General features: G+C 38.9%; 1 protein-coding gene across 4 annotated transcripts in view; it reads left to right on the forward strand.

The window, feature by feature from the left end:
- The window catches only part of TEAD1 (TEA domain transcription factor 1), a 211,909-nt gene that overhangs the window by 147,003 nt on the left and 45,351 nt on the right, over positions 1-19,555 (forward strand). Inside the window, exons 5-9 of one of the 4 annotated variants that reach the window (XM_067532114.1) lie at positions 2,840-2,902; positions 14,842-14,976; positions 15,213-15,259; positions 16,523-16,584; positions 18,539-18,663. In XM_067532114.1, the coding sequence (XP_067388215.1) occupies positions 2,840-2,902; positions 14,842-14,976; positions 15,213-15,259; positions 16,523-16,584; positions 18,539-18,663 (432 nt within the window). Of the gene's footprint in view, positions 1-2,839; positions 3,055-12,851; positions 13,728-14,841; positions 14,977-15,212; positions 15,260-16,522; positions 16,585-18,538; positions 18,664-19,555 lie in introns of those variants that run through there. The other 3 variants (XM_067532115.1, XM_067532116.1, XM_067532117.1) reach the window with 3 other exon arrangements.

Raw genomic sequence — 19,555 nt, forward strand, 5'->3', positions numbered from 1 at the left:
ATTAAATGTCTGGCCACTTCATCTAATCAAGCAAGCTACTAGCTGTGGATATGAAAAATAAATAAGTAATGAGTATTCAGAGGACTCGTTATACTCATGCTCCCTGTTCATGGTCAGTAGTTGCTACATGCTGAAATAGAGTTTTTTCTATAAGAGCTATGGGTGTTGTTGATCTGGAACCACAAGATTTTATTCATAAATAAGTCAGCATAAACCTTTAACCAGTCTTTCATCTTTTTCACAAAACTATTGCATATCAGTTAAGTTATCACATATGACTAGATCCTTTAATTGTTATATTCACAGTGATTAACCATCTCACAAATACATACATAAACTTTGTGTAGTTTATGTTGAAGTTACTAAACTGGTTCACTAGTGTAAAAAGTTTGCAAATTACAGTGTCTCTCTCTTCTTTTAACTTTGAGCATGACCTTCTAAATCTCATCATCAGTGTGTGTTATGGGGGAATGGCGAGAAGGCGGAGAGGCTTTTATGCAGGCATGCAATGCGTGTTTTGTACTGTGGTGAAAAGTAATGCTGAGTCAGCACAAACAAAGATGGCCTGCTGCCAATGCTCATATTTAAAGCATGTTGAATTGGGTGACATTTTCCCCTGGGTGATATTCTTTGTCAATTAGGAAGCAATATAAAGTACAAGGGATGAAAAAAGCCATGAGAAAGGAGAGAAACTGCAATACCATAGCGAAGGAACAAACAATACATTGACAAAGACATTCATAACAAAGGACTAAAGCTCCAAGTTCTCTTCTGTTATACCTGGGCAACCCCCATTAGCTTGGGGTTGCACAGGTGCAGCTAAGAGCAAATTATGACTCAAAGGCTTAAAGCACATGATCAAGTCCTCAGCCAATTTAAATCAGTCTAGCTCAATTTAAATCAATAGAGCTATGTTGATTTACACACCAGAGGTTCTGGCTCCATACATATATATTTATGCATAAAATACATCATATTTGTAAATATTTTGGTATGGTTTGAGTCTCACTACTTTTGAGACTCTCTCAACAAATTACAATTAAAATGAAATTGCAGAATTGTGCATCCACTCTAACCTTTAACACCATCATCCCGTGAAACTGAAAACAAAAATTACCATGTGTATGAAAATTATATATATATGTTGAATTATAAAACTGCTTACTAGTCTGAAATGACAAACTCTAGTTCCTGAGCTGCTTCACTAAGAAGTTTACTAAAGTTGGCCCTCAGGCATCAGAATTTGTTTACATATTACAGTACTTTTTTTCCTTACAAACATGAGTTGCTTTAAGGTACTACAACAAAGGGATTTTTCTGAGTGATGATTGTAATACTTCCTTTCTGCCTCCTTTTGTCTATCATGTCTATTTAGATTAAAAACTGTTCAAGGATAGAAGCTGTCTCTTACTATGTGTATGTACAGCACCCAGCACAATGGGGCCCTGATCTTAGCTCAGGTCTGTAGGTGCTAATGTAAAGCAAATAATATGATAATGGACAAGTTTCTCTAGCAATTTTTCTTATTATTGCAGTTAAGAGAAATTCATATTGAGCCCTGCAGGGTGCTGAGCAACTCCTGGAGGTTCTGAGTGCCCTCAGCTCCCGTTTAGATTGGTTGCTCAGCAGCTGGCATGATTTAAAAGTATAACTGGGTTCAGAAAAGAATTATATAAGTTAATGGGGGATGGGTCCATCAATGGCTATTAGCTCAGATGGTCAGAGATACAGCTCTGTCCTCCAGATGTCCCTACATTTCTGACTCCCAGAAGCTGGGATGGATGACAGGGAATGGATCACTTGGTAATTGCCCTGGACCATTCATTCCCTCTGAAGCATCTGGTGCTGGCCACTGTCAGAAGACAGAATACTGAGCTAGATGGACTATTGGCCTGACTCAGCATGGATGTTCTTATGATTCAACCCATTATTATCATCACTACCGATTTTAACACATACTTGAGAAAATATGAATGCAAGGCATGGCCCCCAATCCTTCAGTCATCAGTCAGGTAAAACTTCCAGGAAAGCCAATCCAGTGTGGGACTAGGTCTCATGCTTGCACCTATTTATCACTGAAACAGTACATATAAAGACAGCGGGCCAAGTTCAGACCTGAAATCAGTAAGTTGACTTCAAAGGAGTTGCCTGCACTTACTATCAGTGTTGTAGAAGCATGACTGATATTCAGATTACAAAGAAATGCAGTATTATTTCATGTTTCCTTGAGACCTAGAGTTGTCAATATTTTATTAGTTGTTACTGAATGTAGCACTATTAATGAGCTCAAAATACAGCCATGATGTAATCATTTGAAGCTGTAGAACATGATAAATTATTGGTAATATTTCTTGATGCTGTGTCAGATAAGTCTCTTGTTCAGTGCTGAATGCTACAAAGGCCTGATTTTGCGAACCCTACAAATATGGTTAACCTTTACTCATGCAGGAAGTACACACTGACTCTTTGCATGAGTAAAGACTATTCTGTAGGGTTTGTAGGATTTGTAACAAAAGAGCAAGTGGTCCAAATCTATTCTGAACAGTGTCATTGGTTCTCTGTTGTAAATGACTATATAACTTCCGAGATTAAATTTTTTTCTCCTTAATCAAGTCACTGCAGTGATGACCTGTGTTGTTAATCCTTGGTGCTAAGAGTTTGGTATCTGGCCGGGAATGTGGTATCTTTAACAGCAGAGCTTACTGAAGATGCAAATAACTTCCCCCCACAAAAAAGAAGTAATTTAAAAAGATATTTTAAATTTGATTTCCTTTTTGTTTTTCTTTTTCTTTTCTTTTTTCTTCTCTTCTTTTTTTTTTTATAAATCTGAACAATGTAGGTGTCTAGTCACATACAGGTCTTAGCAAGAAAGAAAGTTCGAGAAATTCAAGCCGCCATTAAGGTACGTTTGGCTTGCCCAGTTGTAGGGGGCTTTTCATCTCCATGGTTACAGGCTTTTCCTTTGTTTTCCTCCCTTCCCCTACCCTGCAGGTGTCTAGTCACATTCAGGTTCTTGCCAGAAGGAAATCTCGTGATTTTCATTCCAAGCTGAAGGTATGCGCTTTTCTGCTTTTGGGCTTGTGGTTGCTATGCATTTCATTTCCTGTTTTCCATGGTGATTGGTGAATGCCTGGTGCTGTGATTCTTGTAACCTAGTTTTCTTGCATGTGGTAGCTGTTTACATTTCTTTGTGTTTAATCTCTGATTTCTGCACTAGCATCCATATTGAAAATTTTAACACTATCCAGATACAAAGTGAGCTACTCTTTGTAACTACTCAGCACATAAACATGATTGTTTTTAACCCGTTCGTTTTTTAACAGCTTAGTGCTAGATTGTTAGTGTATTTAAATAAAATATTTTTTTTTTGTGCACTTGTACACAAAAAACATTTCCAGAGTGGTAATTGGGATTGTGTTGCTTCTTTTCTGTTCCAAAATGCTTTTAATCTGTGCTTTTGAAATCGTTTCAAGAATACTTAAAAATAAATTATTTACTCTCAGAGCCAGACAGTATAGTTATTAAGATTGCTTTAGAAAATGTAGGCTGGAATTTCCACAGTACAGTCTAATATAACTTTAAATTAACTACTGTACATCATTCCCTGAAGATATAGTCCTTTCAACTGTTTACATTTAACTTAGTTAATCTTTGGAGATTCTCAATCAACATCATGTTGGGGGAATATTAATATGTTTGCTTAATCTGACTTGATGAATTGTACATGGCCCAATTTTTCCATGAAAGATCTACCAAAACTAAAAGGAACCTCTTGGAAATGTTTAATAAGGATCTTTGCAAATTTTCCAAGGGAGATCTTGTGTTACATTTTTAAAGTTGCCTGACATTATTTAGAAATGCAAGGAGGTTTTAGAGTTTTTTGTAATTTTTTTTTCTTTTTACAAAAAGCAAAGCAACTTTTATAAATCTTTTAAATCTCCTCCCTTCCCCTGCTTTTTTTCCTTCTTTTTGCTGAGTTGTAGTAGGTAGTTCCCCCTCTCCCCCAAATGAGAACAAATCATGTTTTTGTTCTAGCTGAAAAGCAAAATATTTCAGAAAGTAATTTCACAATACAAAGTGGTGAATGCTGGGGAAGCTTACCACAATCCTGGAACTGCAATATGTAAATAACAGACTGGCTTTATAACAGGCCTACTTGATAGAAGCATTTGGTTTTCAATGTGCAGTGGGTAGCATGCTGGCAAGCTTGTATGGCTGTGGTGGCTGGCTTTTTAGCTGCACTGGCTAAGCAGTTGGGGTTGATGAAGAACTAAGACGACTTAAACATACTGCTTTTTAACCAAGGGTGCAATAATACAGAGAGATGTAGCAATTTAGGCCAAAATTGTCAAAACTGGTTGCCTAAAGTTAGGTATCTAAACCCATATTTAAGCATCTAAATAAGTGGCCTGATTTGAAACGTGCTGAGCACCTGAAGCTCTCATTGACTTGTATAGGAACTGTGAGTGCTCAGCTCAGCACTTTTAAAATCAGTAAGCTTAATTAAATGCCTAAATATAGATCTAGAAACCTAACTAAAAAATTGGCCATAATGTTTGGAAAACTTGAAAAAACATTTTTTTTTGTCCATACCCTAAAATACCTTCAAATACGAAAAGACGCTATTTTTAAAACACAAAAAATATTCTTTATTACTGCACCTGATGTGCAAGTCCTCCCGAAGCTTTTCACAGAGCAAGGCAAAAAACTAAACTCCAGTGACACCTAAAAGTCCCCTTTTCTAGTTGACTTTGCTGCAGGCATTTATAGTAAATTGAGATTTAAAAAAAATGTTTCCTGCTAAGGCTGTTGGTTTTAAGGAGCTGTGTAAAGAAGGAACAGTCTGCTAGTACAAGAATTTATTATGTAATGGTTTCTTTAATTCCTGCACTCTCAGATCCATCAGTGCAGAGTGATGGGTCGCAGCTTTACCTGAGCTGAGTAACAAGCACTGGACCAGTGAAAATTAGGCCCCCCTTCTGGCACTAAGAATTCCCTTCACACTCAGGCCTCACTATCCCTGCAGTTCCACAGAAGACATTCACTTCAAGTCTGTGGGAGAATTGCACAGCAAGGATGCAGAAAGCAATTTTTAAAAAGGGCAATTGCTCCATTTGTTCAGGGCTAGATTATGGATTCACAACAAACCCTGTGAAATGGGCAGCACGAGGAAGGAAATGTGTTCCTGAGAGGCACCGTTCCCTCCACTCTCCATTTGCTCCACTTACCAGCAGGAAATTGTGACCAGCCCTCTCCCCCTAAGATATGCCAGCTCAGGTATGCTGGCCAGCACATTGAGGGGAAGGGGCAAAGCCAAGACTCTGCCTATCTCCCCACCTAACTGCCTCAAGTGGAGTATTTATACTGTACCCAGAATACTGTCCTCCCCGTATGACTGGCTTCTAGGAGGAAGTGACACAATTTGACCTCTCTCTTCAAATTCCTTGTCCAGAAGCGTGTCCGGTGCATTGAGGGGAAGGTGGATGAGGAGAGGTGAAGCCAAGACTGTGCCCAAGCAGATGGCCCCTCACTGCCATCTTGTTGGCATTTCTGATTAACAAACCTTTGTGTCTATAATGTGGCTTCTACTGTACCTGCACAATAATTTCCAGACAAATTACACATGCCACTCCCCTTGCCCCCTCCCCCCCAATGGAGGAGCTGAAATTTTGAGGACAGTATTGATGATACAAGTATGCTAATTTCCGTGAGGATCACATCTCCTGCTACACCTGGCTGTTCATGCAGCTGGAACCACTCACTCAGAAGAGGAAGAAATTGATTCTTTTGGACTTTAGAAGAAACCTCACTCCTCCAGATATTTTATGTGAGTGGAATTACCTGATTTATGTAACAACAAAACTTTCTATATCTAATTACCCATACTTCCCAGCATATGCTGAAAACTACCTTAGGAAATCTTCATTTGTTTGGGGTGGAAAAAGGATTGGATATTTCTTGGCATCCATAATTTTACATTTCATTGTCTATGCTACAGTAAAGACCAGTTACCCAAAGTACCTGTATTTTGCTATAACCGTGCAAAGTCATCTTTTGGGGTAGTATTAGCCAGCACATGAAAAGCAACCAGCGGCAGAGTAGGGTAACAAGGGATTGCAGTCATCCTGTATCTCAACACCTGCGTCATCAAGTTGTCCTACCTATTGGTGAATCAAGCAGTCCATAAGATTACTTTATATCATAAGGACCAACTGACATTTAAGACAACATGTGTCTGAGCATCACATTTCTCTGCTACAGTGTGAGAGGAAAATCTTGCTGCTTTGGGAAAGAATCCAAATATCCCTTCTGTCCAAATTACCAGTTCAGCCAGAGATGCCTGATGACCTTAATCTCCTAGGTCTCCTTTTCTCTTGCCTTGCCACAAGATTATTCCCTAAACATGCTTCCACTTACAAAATTCCCTTGCAAAAATCTGGTAGCATGTTGAGGAGCAGCTGTGCACTTGCTTTGTTGCTATTCCTATGGGCATTTTGGGCTGAAATGACAACTGGAAAATAAAATCATAGAAATGTAGGGCGGGAAGGACTCTCAAGAAGTCATCAAGTCCATTCTCCTGCACTGAGGCAGGACCAAGTAACCCTAGACCATTCCTGATAGGTGTTTGTCTAGCCTGTTCTTAAAACCTCCAATGATGGAGATTCCACAGTCTCCCTTGGAAGCTTATTCCAGAGCTTAACTACCCTTATAGTCAGAAAATTTTTCCTAATATCTAACCTAAATGTCTTGTGCTGCAGATTAAACCCATTACTACTTGTTCTGCATTCAATGGAGATGGAGACCACATGCTCATTGTCCTCTTTATAACAGCCCTTAACATATTTGAAGACACTTATCACCTCTCTCCATAGTCATCTTTTCCCAAAACTAAGCATACCAAGTTTTTGTAAACCTTTCCTGGTAGGTCAGGGTTTTCTAGACCTATTACCGTTTTTGTTGCTCTCCTCTGTATTCTCTCCAGTTTGACCATGTTTCCTGAAGTCGGGTACCCAGAACTGGACACAGTATTCTAGCTGAAACCTAACCAGTACCAAGTTGAGTGAGATAGTTACCTTCTGTGTCTTATATCAACACTTCTGTTAATGTACCCTTGAATATTAGCCTTTTTTGCAGCTGCATCACAGTATTGACTCATGTTCAGTTTGAGATCCACTGTAACCCCCCGATTCTTTTTCAGCAGTACTATTTCAAGATCTATCAAATCAAGATGCATCATATCCACAGCTTCCCTACCCCTATCTTCCCACCCTAGGCCATTCGTTAGTTCAGTAGCCCTGTCAAAGAAACAAATCAGATTGGTTTGGCATGATTTGTTCTTGGCAAATCCATGCTGGCTATTCCTCATAACCCTATTGTCTTCCAAATGCTTACAAACTGATTGTTTAATAATTTGTTCTAGTATCTTTCCAGGTATCAAAGTTAGGCTGACTTGTTGTTCCCCTTTCTAAAAATAGGTATTACGTTTGCCCCTCTTCAGTCTTCTGAGCCTCACCCATCCTCCAGGAGTTCTCAGAGATAATTGCTAACTCCTCCAAGATTGCTTCCGCTAGTTCCTTAAGTACTCTAGAATGAATTTCAGCAGGCCCTGTTGATTTGAATACTTCTAACTTATTTAAATATTCTTTAGCCTGTTCTTTTCCTATTTTGGCTTGCATTCCCTCCCCCCTAGTTGTCAATATTAATTGTGTTCATGTATCTGGTCACCATTAATCTTTTTAGTTAGGACTGAAGCAAAATAAACATTAAACACCTCCGCTTTCTTGATGTCGTCAATTATTAGCTTTCTTGCCCCAGTAAATAGAGAATCCACACTTTTCTTCATCTTTCTCGTGCTCCTAATGTGTTCTTATGGCCTTTTATGTCCCTTGCTATGTATAACTCATTTAGTGCCATAGCCTTTTTGTTTTTGTTCCTATAGGCTTGGGCTCTTCTTCTGTACTCCTCCATAGCAATTTGTCCATATTTCCACTTTTTGTAAGATTCCTTTTTGATTTTCAGGTCATTAAAGGACTCCAGATAGAGCCATATTGTCCTCTTACTATTCTTCCTGTCTTTCCTTCGCATTGGGATAGTTTGCATTTGTGCCTTTAATGTTGTCTCCTTGAGAAATTGCCACCTCTCCTTAACTTCTTTTTTCCCTTAGATTGTCTTCCCATGAGACCTTACCTACCAGTTGACTGAGTTTGTTAAAGCCTGCCTTATTGAAGTCCATTATCCTTTTTCTGCTGCTCTCACTCCTTCCTTTCCTTAGAATTATGAAATCTGACATTTCATGATCACTTTAACCCAAGTTGCCTTCCACCTTCAGATTCTCTATCAGTTCATCCCTGTTGGTCAGGATTGAATTTAAAGTTGCTGTCTCCCTTGTTACTTTCTCCACTTGCTGAAACAGATAAGTTGTCCCCAATACATTCCACAAACTTATTAGAAATTTTGTGGGATTTTTTTCTGTTATTTGTTCTAGAAATACCTCATATACCATCTCTTCCTTGATTTGGTGGTCTATAATAGGCATCTAACATGCAGGGCCTCAGGCCTATAGAGCTGTGGAGTAGTGGATCCACTGGCTATGGCGCTGGTCCACCCATGGCTAACAAATTTCTTTGCCTATGACCATTGTGTTGGGTTTTTGGGAGCTGTCCCAATGACCTTAGTTCCTGGTCTCTTTCCATTTTAGGCAGTAAATAACTTTTGTTCCTAAGATGCCTTTAGGGTTTTATTTAAACCAAGAGATCATTCTACCTAGCCTTTCCCTGAATCCAGCCAGTGATAAAGAGAGTACTTGGCACTCCTGCTAAGGAATTTAAGGCATCCAGTTAGATGTTCATCCTCTGCCAGCATCCTAGGAAAGGATGTAAAGATATCAAGCTATGGTTACTCAAGGAATTGCCTGGTATATTATTGAAGCATACCTGACAGATGATATTTTGCACCTACTCCTTGTAAAGGCTATTTGACAAGGCCAGCATCCTCTTTTTCAATAATGAGGTGAAAGCCTGAGTGGAAAGTATTTTTGAGAGTGCAGTATGGTCGTCCTCGTAATAATTTACCAGGCACTATGCCAACAATCACTCTGGAGTGGTGGGTCTTAGCGCGCAGGAAAAGTTTTACCTGTAAGTGTTGTTACTGCATCTCAGATATACCAATCTGGCGTGTCCCACAGACCTCGCCAGGGACGATTGTGCATTCCATTTCTTTTAGGCCAGGAGTTCAAATATTGTAATTTTTTAGGGATCTTATCTTCCCCACCCCCCTTTTTAAAATGTTTCTAAGGTTATGGAAGTCTCATGTGGAGGAAGAGGCAAGAGAGGGTGGGAGAGTGATGTTCTTGGAGAGAAAACTCAGAGGCAGTTCCTCTTGGTGATGGTTCCTCTCACTCAGGCAGAAAATGCTGCAACCCATCTTTCTGGACTGGTATATCTGAGATCAGAAGCAACTTTATCAGGTAAAAATTCTACTTTCCCTTCTCCATGCTGATGGTGAATTAAATCCTTACTCCATATTCAAGAAAAATTTCTATTGAAGCCAGTGGGAGTTTTGGCTAAATAAAGAGTCAGGATACAGAATTCAAGCAAAAGTCTATATAGCAGAATCTACTCCTGTCTTTGAGTTTGATTTTATTAATTAAAGAGATGCAAAAAAGAAACATAAAATGCCTACAGTTCACACGTATTACATGTTTTAAAATCCATTATTCTACATTCCACATTGACGGATTTAAAAAAAAATATTGTTGACAATTATAGAATGCTAAAGATAGCTCTACTTTTTAAATGAACAATGATAAAAGCCTTGAAAAATTCCCTTTGATGTGAATGGAGTCTTCAGCATTTTGAAATACAATAAGATGGATTAATTGCTACTCATTAGGCAGCAAGTTGGGACAGCTTTGAATGCGCATTCTCTTCTTGGCATTAGCTATTGCCTGGCTGAAATAGCCAGCTTTTGTATTTACTACTGTCTTCTCTAATAATAAGCAAATTGGAGAGTAGGGCTAGAAACATTCAAGTGCTCTCTATCTTTTGTCCAGAACAATTGTATAGTTTCACGATTTGTTTATCTTTTCTGAGCTACAGCTAATAATTGCAAAGGTTATTTGAATCAATACAGTATATGAGCAGAAATAACATCTGCAAAATTACTTATTAGGAAACTATTTTATGTCAGTGTCTTATACTTTAGTGTAAAATCCATTTTGTGAGCAAATTGCTGTTTCTTCTTCACCACATCATATTTTTCTCCTACAAGAAAAGTTTTGTCTTTAAAATAATTTGATAGGTTTTAGGGCTTTTTGAATACACATGATCTTTTGTCACCCTTACTTTTCTTATGTCTTAGATATTTTTTCAAAATCCATCTAGTCAATGTGGTATTGAAAACCCCATTTATCATTCTAGAATAAGAGATCCTTTTTCTTTCAGTAGAACTAGCTTAAACTGTTTGAATTATTCTGCTGTTTATGTTGGATTAAAAGAAAGTCAAGCAAAAATCCTAACGTGCTGGTTATGTAAAACTCGTTTCATCCTGCGTTTCCTTTAATGTATTTAAAGTTTGTCATTTGGATGTAAAATGGATGATTCTAGGGAACTATTCTCTGCTAATGTGACAATGATCCACATTCCAAAATAATGTATGTAACATAAATCCCAGGGGTCTGATTCATTAAAAGTTGTATAATCCATTTATGTTAGATTCTTACAATTCAACCCTTGCATGCATGTGCACACACATGTGCACGCGCACACACTACAAATCTCTCAAAAGGCTTACAACTGCAAATTGGAGACAGTTAAAAATGGCAAGACAAATTCTGTGTTCATTGGAAAATCTAATGAAAATCTAGTGTATACTGGTATACTGAGCTCGAAATCTAGTTTAGTGCTTCTAACTATATATTATAAAATACAAGAATTTGGTAATGGGAGAAAAAGATGAGAGAACGAGAGGAAAAAAATGACATTTTAAAAGTGAAATCCATGATTTACTTCAGTGTTATTCTTGGGCAGTAGCAATCCCATCAGAGCTCATAAATTAACTAGGGTCAGGCCAGGTCAGTACCAGATGGGACTCATCCAAGAAATACCTTAAACTGCTGCAGGAATTAATGTTAATGATACAGTAGGGGACACTCTTCTTTTGAATCTGTCCTGAATCAATGCCTCAGCGTAGCACTGAAGGACACTGTGCTGTTGGATATTCTGAGCCAAATTCTACTCTTTTACCCCAGTGCAAATCTAAATAGCTTCATTGGTTTCAGCACAGCTATTCCACATTTATACACCAGGACAACTAAGACCATGTGTCCTGGCCAAATTCCAACTCGGGTAATTACTGTAATCTGCCTGCCTAAATTCCCCCTGCTATTTTAATTGGATATAGTATTTTCACTTGCTGCCTAAACTGTCCTGAGTGTTGCTATGTATTATTAATCAGTTACTGTGTTTCACCCCAGAAGTGGCTGCATTTCAGTGGTGGACAATGTGATTGCTTTTGTATTCGTTACGCAGGATTGATGTGGCTATACATGCTGTTGTAATTTTGTATTTATTTTAAGTGAGCTAAGGTAAATATGGGCAGTGCTTCATCTTCTGATCCAACTAAAAATGAACCTTAAAATGGGGATTTTTTTCCCCAGATTTTTGGAAGTCTAGTGTCCTGGGTCCAATTTTACAGGGTGTTAATCAGGCGCAGCTCTCACCGACTTCCTCTGGTGCTATGGGTGCTCAGAACCAATGGAAATCGGAGCCTTTTGTCTACTTATATTTGATTTTGAAATGAAAGAGAAGTTAAGCCAGGCAATTTTTTTAACTCTGAAAAAACTTCCTTTCTGACCAACTAAAAAACTATGCAAGACCAGAGACTCAGAAGCCTAAAATAGGGTCAGACTCTCAGCTGATGTTTATTGGCAGAGCTCCATTGAAATCAGTGGAGCTATGCCAATATATACCAGCTGAAGAACTTATATAGACCTTTAAAACTCTATGAAACATTTTCCCTGCCCTCAGGGCTATTCTTGCATTGCCAATTTTGATCTTGTCTGCTTCCAGCCCTGCAGAATTCACAGTGTAACCAGCCCAAGAGGCTGAAATGTATTGCTAGTACAGAAATGCAGGTGCCTCTCGGATGAAATGCAGAGTATTTAAATGCACATAGCAACGATACATTATATTATTTGGATATATACTTAGCTCTTCACAATAAGATTTTTTTTAAAATGATCCTTTCTTATCCCCCAGAATAACTGAAACAAATATTCTCTCCATTGAACGGTCCCTAAGACAGTTCCAGCAACTCATGAGTGTCAGTCGTATCACTAGTAAAGGATAGCTACCTGCAAGGCAAATCACAGGTGTTATTTTTAAACTTGCTCCTCTGAAGTGTGATACCTGTAGGGAAATATAAAACTTCCAAAGCTTGTTTTTTGTCTGTAGAGTATAATTCACTGTGGGCTTGAGCAATGTCCAGATAGACATTTATATCCCAAATGGACTGTCTGAATATTTAACCCCCAGTAGCGTTCAGATTTACACGAGGAGCAAATTCCATATAGAAGCAGAGCAATATATTTTTGGGAACTCAAAAAGAAGTCCATGAATTGGCTGCACTGTTTATGTGATGGCACTGGCTATATCCTACCTAGAGAGGCGGCTGTGCAGGTAATTGTTGGTTATAAGGCCAGAAGCACAGCTGTAGGTTCTGAAGGTGCCATCCAAGAGCAGAGTTCAAGTAGTTTGGCTGTTACTAGAACCAGAGGTGTATGTATATGCAGTGTCTCTCTGGACTCACCTACTTCACATGCAGGATATTGCTCTCCTCTGCGTGTTTGTTTTTGTTAAACTTCAGCTGAGAGTGAGATTGGAAAGTGTTCATTTTTTCAAATCAGCTGATTTCAAAATGTCAGTGGGGGTTTTCCCAGAGTAAAGGCTGCAGGATTGGGCCCTCAATCCATATTTACCATGTTAAAAATCAAGGACACCACATGTTGCCCGTGGGCTATTATATTTTTACATGACTTTTCAGTCATGACATGCCTTCTCACTGTGCACAACTGTGAGTGGAATCAGCCGTTTGAACCAACAGATTTCCTGAGACCTCCGGAAACTGAGTCCTGTGTCCCCTACCCAGTCCCCCTGCTGTCCTTTTCTCCCTGACAGCTTGGTTTTTGCAGGAGCCCTGTTGCTCTCAGCTGCTTCCCCTGTGGGTGTGCAGGAACGGTTATGGATGGGTCCACAGGTGTTAGTGCTGCTTCAGGAAGCATTAACACTTGATTGGATTTCTGCCTATCAACCTGCAGGGTGTGGAAAGGAGAATGCTGCTGAGAGCAGCTACTCCCCTGCTCCACCTGCCGTCAGGCCCCTTATAAATCCACAGAGGCTAAAATATACAGAGCTCCATTCAACGAGGAGCTTCCATAAGATCCCACTGAGGTCATGGAAACACGTTGAAGGGCCAATACCTGTCACCCCAGGTCTGCAGCTCTCTGAAGTGAAGAAGAGCATATTTCCCTGAATGATTTTACTTTTTTATCTTTTGATGAATCAGTCCCTAGGTGAAAATTACATGTTTGTTTATATCTTATATGTAATATTGGGCAAACTGCTCTTCCGTTGTCTCTTTTTACCCTGTGAAGTATTTTACTAAAAATCTTCTATTATACACAAGCATTTTAACAAACTGTTTGTTGTTGTATCCAGGTAACAAGCATGGTAAGTATTTTAACTAAACCAAGTATTATGTACATTAGCTATGCTTGGCAGATTTTTTGGCTAGCTTTTACTGTACTCTCAGCCTGTGCTATTTCTAAAGGAGCTATTCAAAAGAAGTAACTGCTCACCTGTAATATTACTACATATAAGCTTTAGAGGGAACATATATATGCATATTCATATACCGTATATAAAAGCATGCATCCCTTGCCAGCATGCTTGCTACTTTGCTTGTAAAAATGAACTTGCCTATTATTGCTTGTATTCCTTCACTGTAAGTCATGGACCTAAACATTAGCATTTATTAATACAATATTTCCAAATAAGGAACCCTGATCTGGCCATAGAGTAACAAAATTTACTATGTGCCTATTTTTACTGTCCTAACACATCCACTTACCTAACTCGATAATCAGAGTTTTATTAAAAAAGCCAGGTTTCTGTGCTTGAAAGCAGGGGGTTTTTTGTTGTTGTTTTGGAAGCACTGTAAATTATTAATAGAAATTTCTCAAATTGGAATTTATAGAATGTGTTTCCTTTTTTTTGGTGATAATTTTAAATATATATATTGGAAACCAGAATTTGAAATGTGTGTCTACCTGTAAACATAACGAGAAATAATGCCCTGTTCACAAGTTACTGTAATTCTGTGGTCGTCTTAAAAGTTTTCAGTATTAAGGACAAATTCTCTCAGATCCGCATGGCTGAGCTCAACTCTCATTGATCCCAGTCCTGCAATCAGAGCCGTACATGTAGACCTCTATTGAAAGCAAAGCTTAGATGAAGTCAGTGAAGCGCTGCATGGGTAAACAGGATCTGCCTACGTGGATCTGATCTGCAGAACTTGGAGACACAATTTGCTCTTCCAGAGTTCCCTGCATGTCAGGAGAGCAGACTGAGAGAGTTCAGCTCTGCCATACATCTCTGAGAGGAGTATTTTGCCTTCAGGAAGTTTGAGTGTATTTTAGCCTTCATGCTATATTTTTCTGCATGGTTTTCTATTTTTTGTTTTCTGTGGCCTTTTAAGTTTAGCTTATGTGCTTGTAGCTGCACTTATTTAACAGGATTTGTTGTGCCAAATGTTTTAAGAATCCATATAATTGTCATGTTAAAGGATCAGACTGCAAAGGACAAAGCACTCCAGCACATGGCAGCAATGTCATCAGCTCAGATAGTATCAGCTACTGCTATACACAACAAGTTGGGCCTGCCAGGAATTCCCCGTCCTACATTTCCTGGTGCACCTGGGGTAAGTTGTTAACTGATGCCAATAAAAAGTTTTATTTCCTAACCGTGATCAGTAAGAAATGAAGGCTAGATCAATGGATTTATGAATGAACTGTACTTACATCTGTGTTTGCAAAATGAATGAGTAATGTTGTGTGTGTGTGTGTGTGTGTGTGTGTGTGTGTGTGTATATAATATATAAGAAATTATTCTACAAAAAAGACAATTACAAAGTTGTTTTTCTCTCCCCCACTCTAGTTTTGGCCAGGAATGATACAAACAGGGCAGCCGGGATCCTCACAAGAGTAAGTCTGAAAAACAAGAATGCTTTTATGTGCAGTATGTAACTGGTCCATACAATTAGCTGCCCTTGCTGATATTATTGAGGCAAATACTTAGCAAGATTAAAATAGAAGATTAAACAATTGTAAGACCCTTTTCAGTTACACTAGCTCCTGTAACTCCCCTTAAAAAGTTACAAGGAATAACACTCCTAAGGGAGAAGCTGAATATCAGCTGGGGACGAGAATTTTTTTCCCCTCCCGTGGTATAGAATTGCACTATAAGTAAGGCCCTTCTTGAATTGCGGGATGATTATCAAAAAATTGTGGACAAGCCATGGAAAATTGCGGAAAAGTAATAATGGACCTTATTATTGTGGTAATGAAGTTCATTATTACTTTTTCCACAATTTTCTGCTGTCAGCTGCCCAAGGCTTCTCCTCTCAGCCCCAGAGTGGCCAAGGCTCTTGGCTGTCAAAATTGCAGTGGAAGCCCAATATTGCAGAATCCGCGATTTGCGCAATATCGCAAGTTATGTGTAGGGCCTTAACTATAAGGCAAGTATGATAGTGTTTTGTATATGTATATGTCTGTTTCCAAGACAAATCTTCCCATACTCATTTTAATATATACAGGACAAGGGGGGAAGGAGGAAAAGAGCTCAGAAAATCTATTTTACTGTGGGGCAGGGAATGACCACTTCAGGTGAGCCATTACTAGATGAAATGCCTGGCCCTATTCATTGGGGTTTGGCAATGAAGGTGTATGGCACCATGGAAACAGCAACTTCCCGTTTATAAGTCTCTTCTCTACATGAAGTATTCAGCCTCAACCCTACAGAAAAGTGTGATCTGTGGAGTACCTCTTATTAGTTCTCTCTCTAGGCCTTATCCAAAGCTTGTTGAAATCAATGGGAGTCTTTCCACTGGATTCAGTGGGCTTTGGATTCACAGAAGGCCATAAGCGACCATTATGATAATCTAGTCTGATCTCGTACATCACACATATTGACCAGTAATTCCTGCAGTGCAGGGAATTATTCTTCCCTATTACCTAAGTGAACGCTGTAAAGTCCAATAATTTATGAATCAGGCTCTATCTTTTAAATGTAGGGTGACTCCTCCTTGTTTCATAACCTGTTTATTGACTATCTTTTAAATATGCCCAATAGGAAAGAGACATCTGTGTGCGTAAAGATTATTAATAATGTATTTCCTTGCACTATATGACTAAGTGAATGAACTGTGAATGATATGGTATATGATTTTGTGGAACTATTTATTCCAGTGTAAAGCCATTCGTTCAGCAGGCCTATCCTATTCAGCCAACAGTCACAGCTCCCATTTCAGGTAACTTCATTTTCTAGTTTCCTTTAAACAGAGCCGAATTGCATAAGGAAAAGTGATGCGTGTGTTATGTTAATTTCTGAGCCCCACAGAGTCCACTAATCTGTGTCCAGAGTCTCATATATCCCTACCAGACATCAGTGAAGAAGCAATTGATTAATTATGAAGAAAAATCACTTCTTAGGTAGGAGACAGACTCCTAATCCCAGCACTGCCATACGTGCCAGCAGTTCCTATAGCACTAAAGCATATCGCCTGGCGGCATTTCATATTATATAAGAAAATGACTTGTGAAGAACATAATGGGTAGTGGGTTGCATATTGCAATTTAAGGGCTAAATATTGCTTCCTTCCCTCATGCAAGTAAATGTCATTTACTTAAAATCAGAGCTAGGGTTGTACCAAAATAATTTATATTCAGTCCTCAAAGATATAAAATATGTTACTACCAGAATATACACTATTGATCATTCTCTCCTTTCTGAGCATCTCGGGCTAGAAGCCAGTGCCCCAGAAGTCTCCTCTGCTAATACTCTTTAATCTGGTAGAAGAAACCTTATACCTCATAGCAGTAGAGGCTATGCTTGCCCAAAACTGTCAGTGACCTTTTTCCCTATTTGTCATCTCATGTACATTTCATTGCTAGTTCCAATCGTGGGCATTATTTCTATGTAAATGACAACAAACTATGTCCCTCACCAAACTTCCTCATCCTTTATTTCTCATCTATCTGCTGTTCTTGATTCTATCCGTTCTTCTCAACGTTATAATTTCCTACTACAGATTACTTGAAAGATGCAAGCCATCTTTCCGAGTAAAAACTTCCCTTTGTAGTCTTGCGTATTTCACTCTCTTCTTGTTTTTCCTAAATTACGTAATGTTGCTCCCGAAGCCAGAAATAATGAGTCATCTTCAACTTTTTAGTCTTTCACATCTCCTTTTGAAATCTGTTTATTGCCACTGCTAGATCACTGCCAGAATCTTCAGCATTACTGAAATCCCTATTCACATTTGGCTGTTGCAACTGCCCTTTTTCTAAATCTCCACAATCTAAATTTGAGTTGAAGAAAAAATTACAGCCAGATTCCCATTCCAGAGAGTGGGACCGTGTTAGCTGACTCCTCTTTCACCTTCACTGGCTTCTTATTCATCTCTTTGAACCCACTTCAGAAATGTCTTCTCGGTTTTCAAATCTCAGAGGACTGTCACTACCTTGCCTTCTGTGGTGTCTTGTCTGTCTATCTCCTCTGGTTGGTTGTTCTACTCCTTTGTTCTTTCTCCTTTTTTGGTGACTCTCCAGTTCTGGTGGTAGACATGCTTTTTCATAATGGGTCAAGTCACTGATTCTTTATTTTTACTTTGTTATGGGTCATCTCCCTCCATTAATTATTACTTGTATTACAGTAGTGCTCTAAGGCCCATTGTGCTACGCTCTGCTCAGACACATAGTAGAGCCCTGCCTTGAGGAGCTTTCAGTGTAAATAGTTAAGAGTGAGAAGAAAAACGGGAAAGGAAAGCCCAAGTTCACACAGCCGATCAGTGGTGAGCCAGGAATAGAACCCAGGTCTCCTGACTCCCATTAGATCATGCTGCCTATGAATGAACATACCACCAGGGAAATGTCCATTGTAATGCTGTGTGAAGTGGTAAGCTGACGATACAGTTTAAGTAAAGATTCTACAGTGACACACTAATCAGTTAAATCATGGAAGCTCCACTTTTGTTTCACACCATCCTTGGTTTGACCAACCGCATTGATACTATGATCAGTAGGTTGGATCCCCATCTTTTCATTTTTTTACCTTTAACAAATAATAGATCCGTATTGATTTAGTATTTATTTTTTAATTCTGAATTAAGAAGAGCCATATGGGTGGCTCTTAGTTAAATTTAATATAGAAAATGGAAGTTGAGAAATTGATTGACTTGTGCATGACAATGATACTTTGTATTTCAGGGTTTGAGCCTGCATCAGCTCCAGCACCCTCAGTTCCCGCTTGGCAGGGTCGATCCATTGGTACAACCAAACTCAGACTGGTGGAATTCTCAGCTTTTCTTGAACAACAGAGAGACCCAGAATCAGTAGGTGTTATCCAAAGAAATGCCCAGTAAAACATAAATAATTCTCTGCTCTTCTTAGTAGTTCCTCCCCATTTCTAGTCCCTTTCTGGATGCTTTCCACTGTTGGCACTGATGTCAATGTGAGGCTGCATTTCTCAAGGCTGTTGTGTTAGACATCGATTGATACACTGTAATATTACTCTGATTACAGTACAATCTTTCCCTTTTCAACCCTCTTTTTATTGAAGCTATTGCTTATGAAAGTGAGGGCTATGTCATGTTTGCCTCCTTTCAGTGCTGAATCAGCTTCACTGCAAGCTCCACTACACAACTATGGCAGTGTGCCTCAGCGCTGCTCCAGTCTAATGGTTTGCTGACCCAGTCTTCCAGTTATACTAAATTGCATGGTGATTTGGGCCACAGTTCAGCAAAGTACTTAAGCATGTGCTTAATTCCTGTTGAAATCAATGAGTTTTAAGGACATACTTAGAGCTAAGTTTGTGCTTAAATTGTTTCTTGAACAGGGACATAATTTAAGGACATGTTTAAAAATTTAGCATGTCTTTAGGTGCTTTGCTAAACCAAGGTTTTTGTGATTTGGACAAAAATGTCTCCAAAACATAAAATGTCTACCAAGAACAGAACATAATTACTTTTGTTGCTTTCAATCTGAGACTCCAGGAGTGTAGTATTCCACTGAGTCACCTCATTTATCTTTAAGGAACAGCCTTTTGGGCAAGAAGTTTTTGCTGCAAACAGATGCTGAGGGGTAAACCTCCCTAATCTAATTTGATTTTAAACTTGTTTGAATTTCTACTTCAGATGAATAGAGCAAGAATAGTCGAGTAGTTTGTACAATTTACCTACTTAAAGATCTAAATGTGATGCTTGTTTTGATGTCAGTTTCTGTCTC

The sequence above is a fragment of the Emydura macquarii genome, unplaced genomic scaffold (genome assembly GCF_026122565.2).
Source record: "Emydura macquarii macquarii isolate MOO-44397 ecotype Brisbane River unplaced genomic scaffold, CSIRO-AGI_Emac_v2 contig_3240, whole genome shotgun sequence".
NCBI lineage: Eukaryota > Metazoa > Chordata > Testudines > Chelidae > Emydura > Emydura macquarii.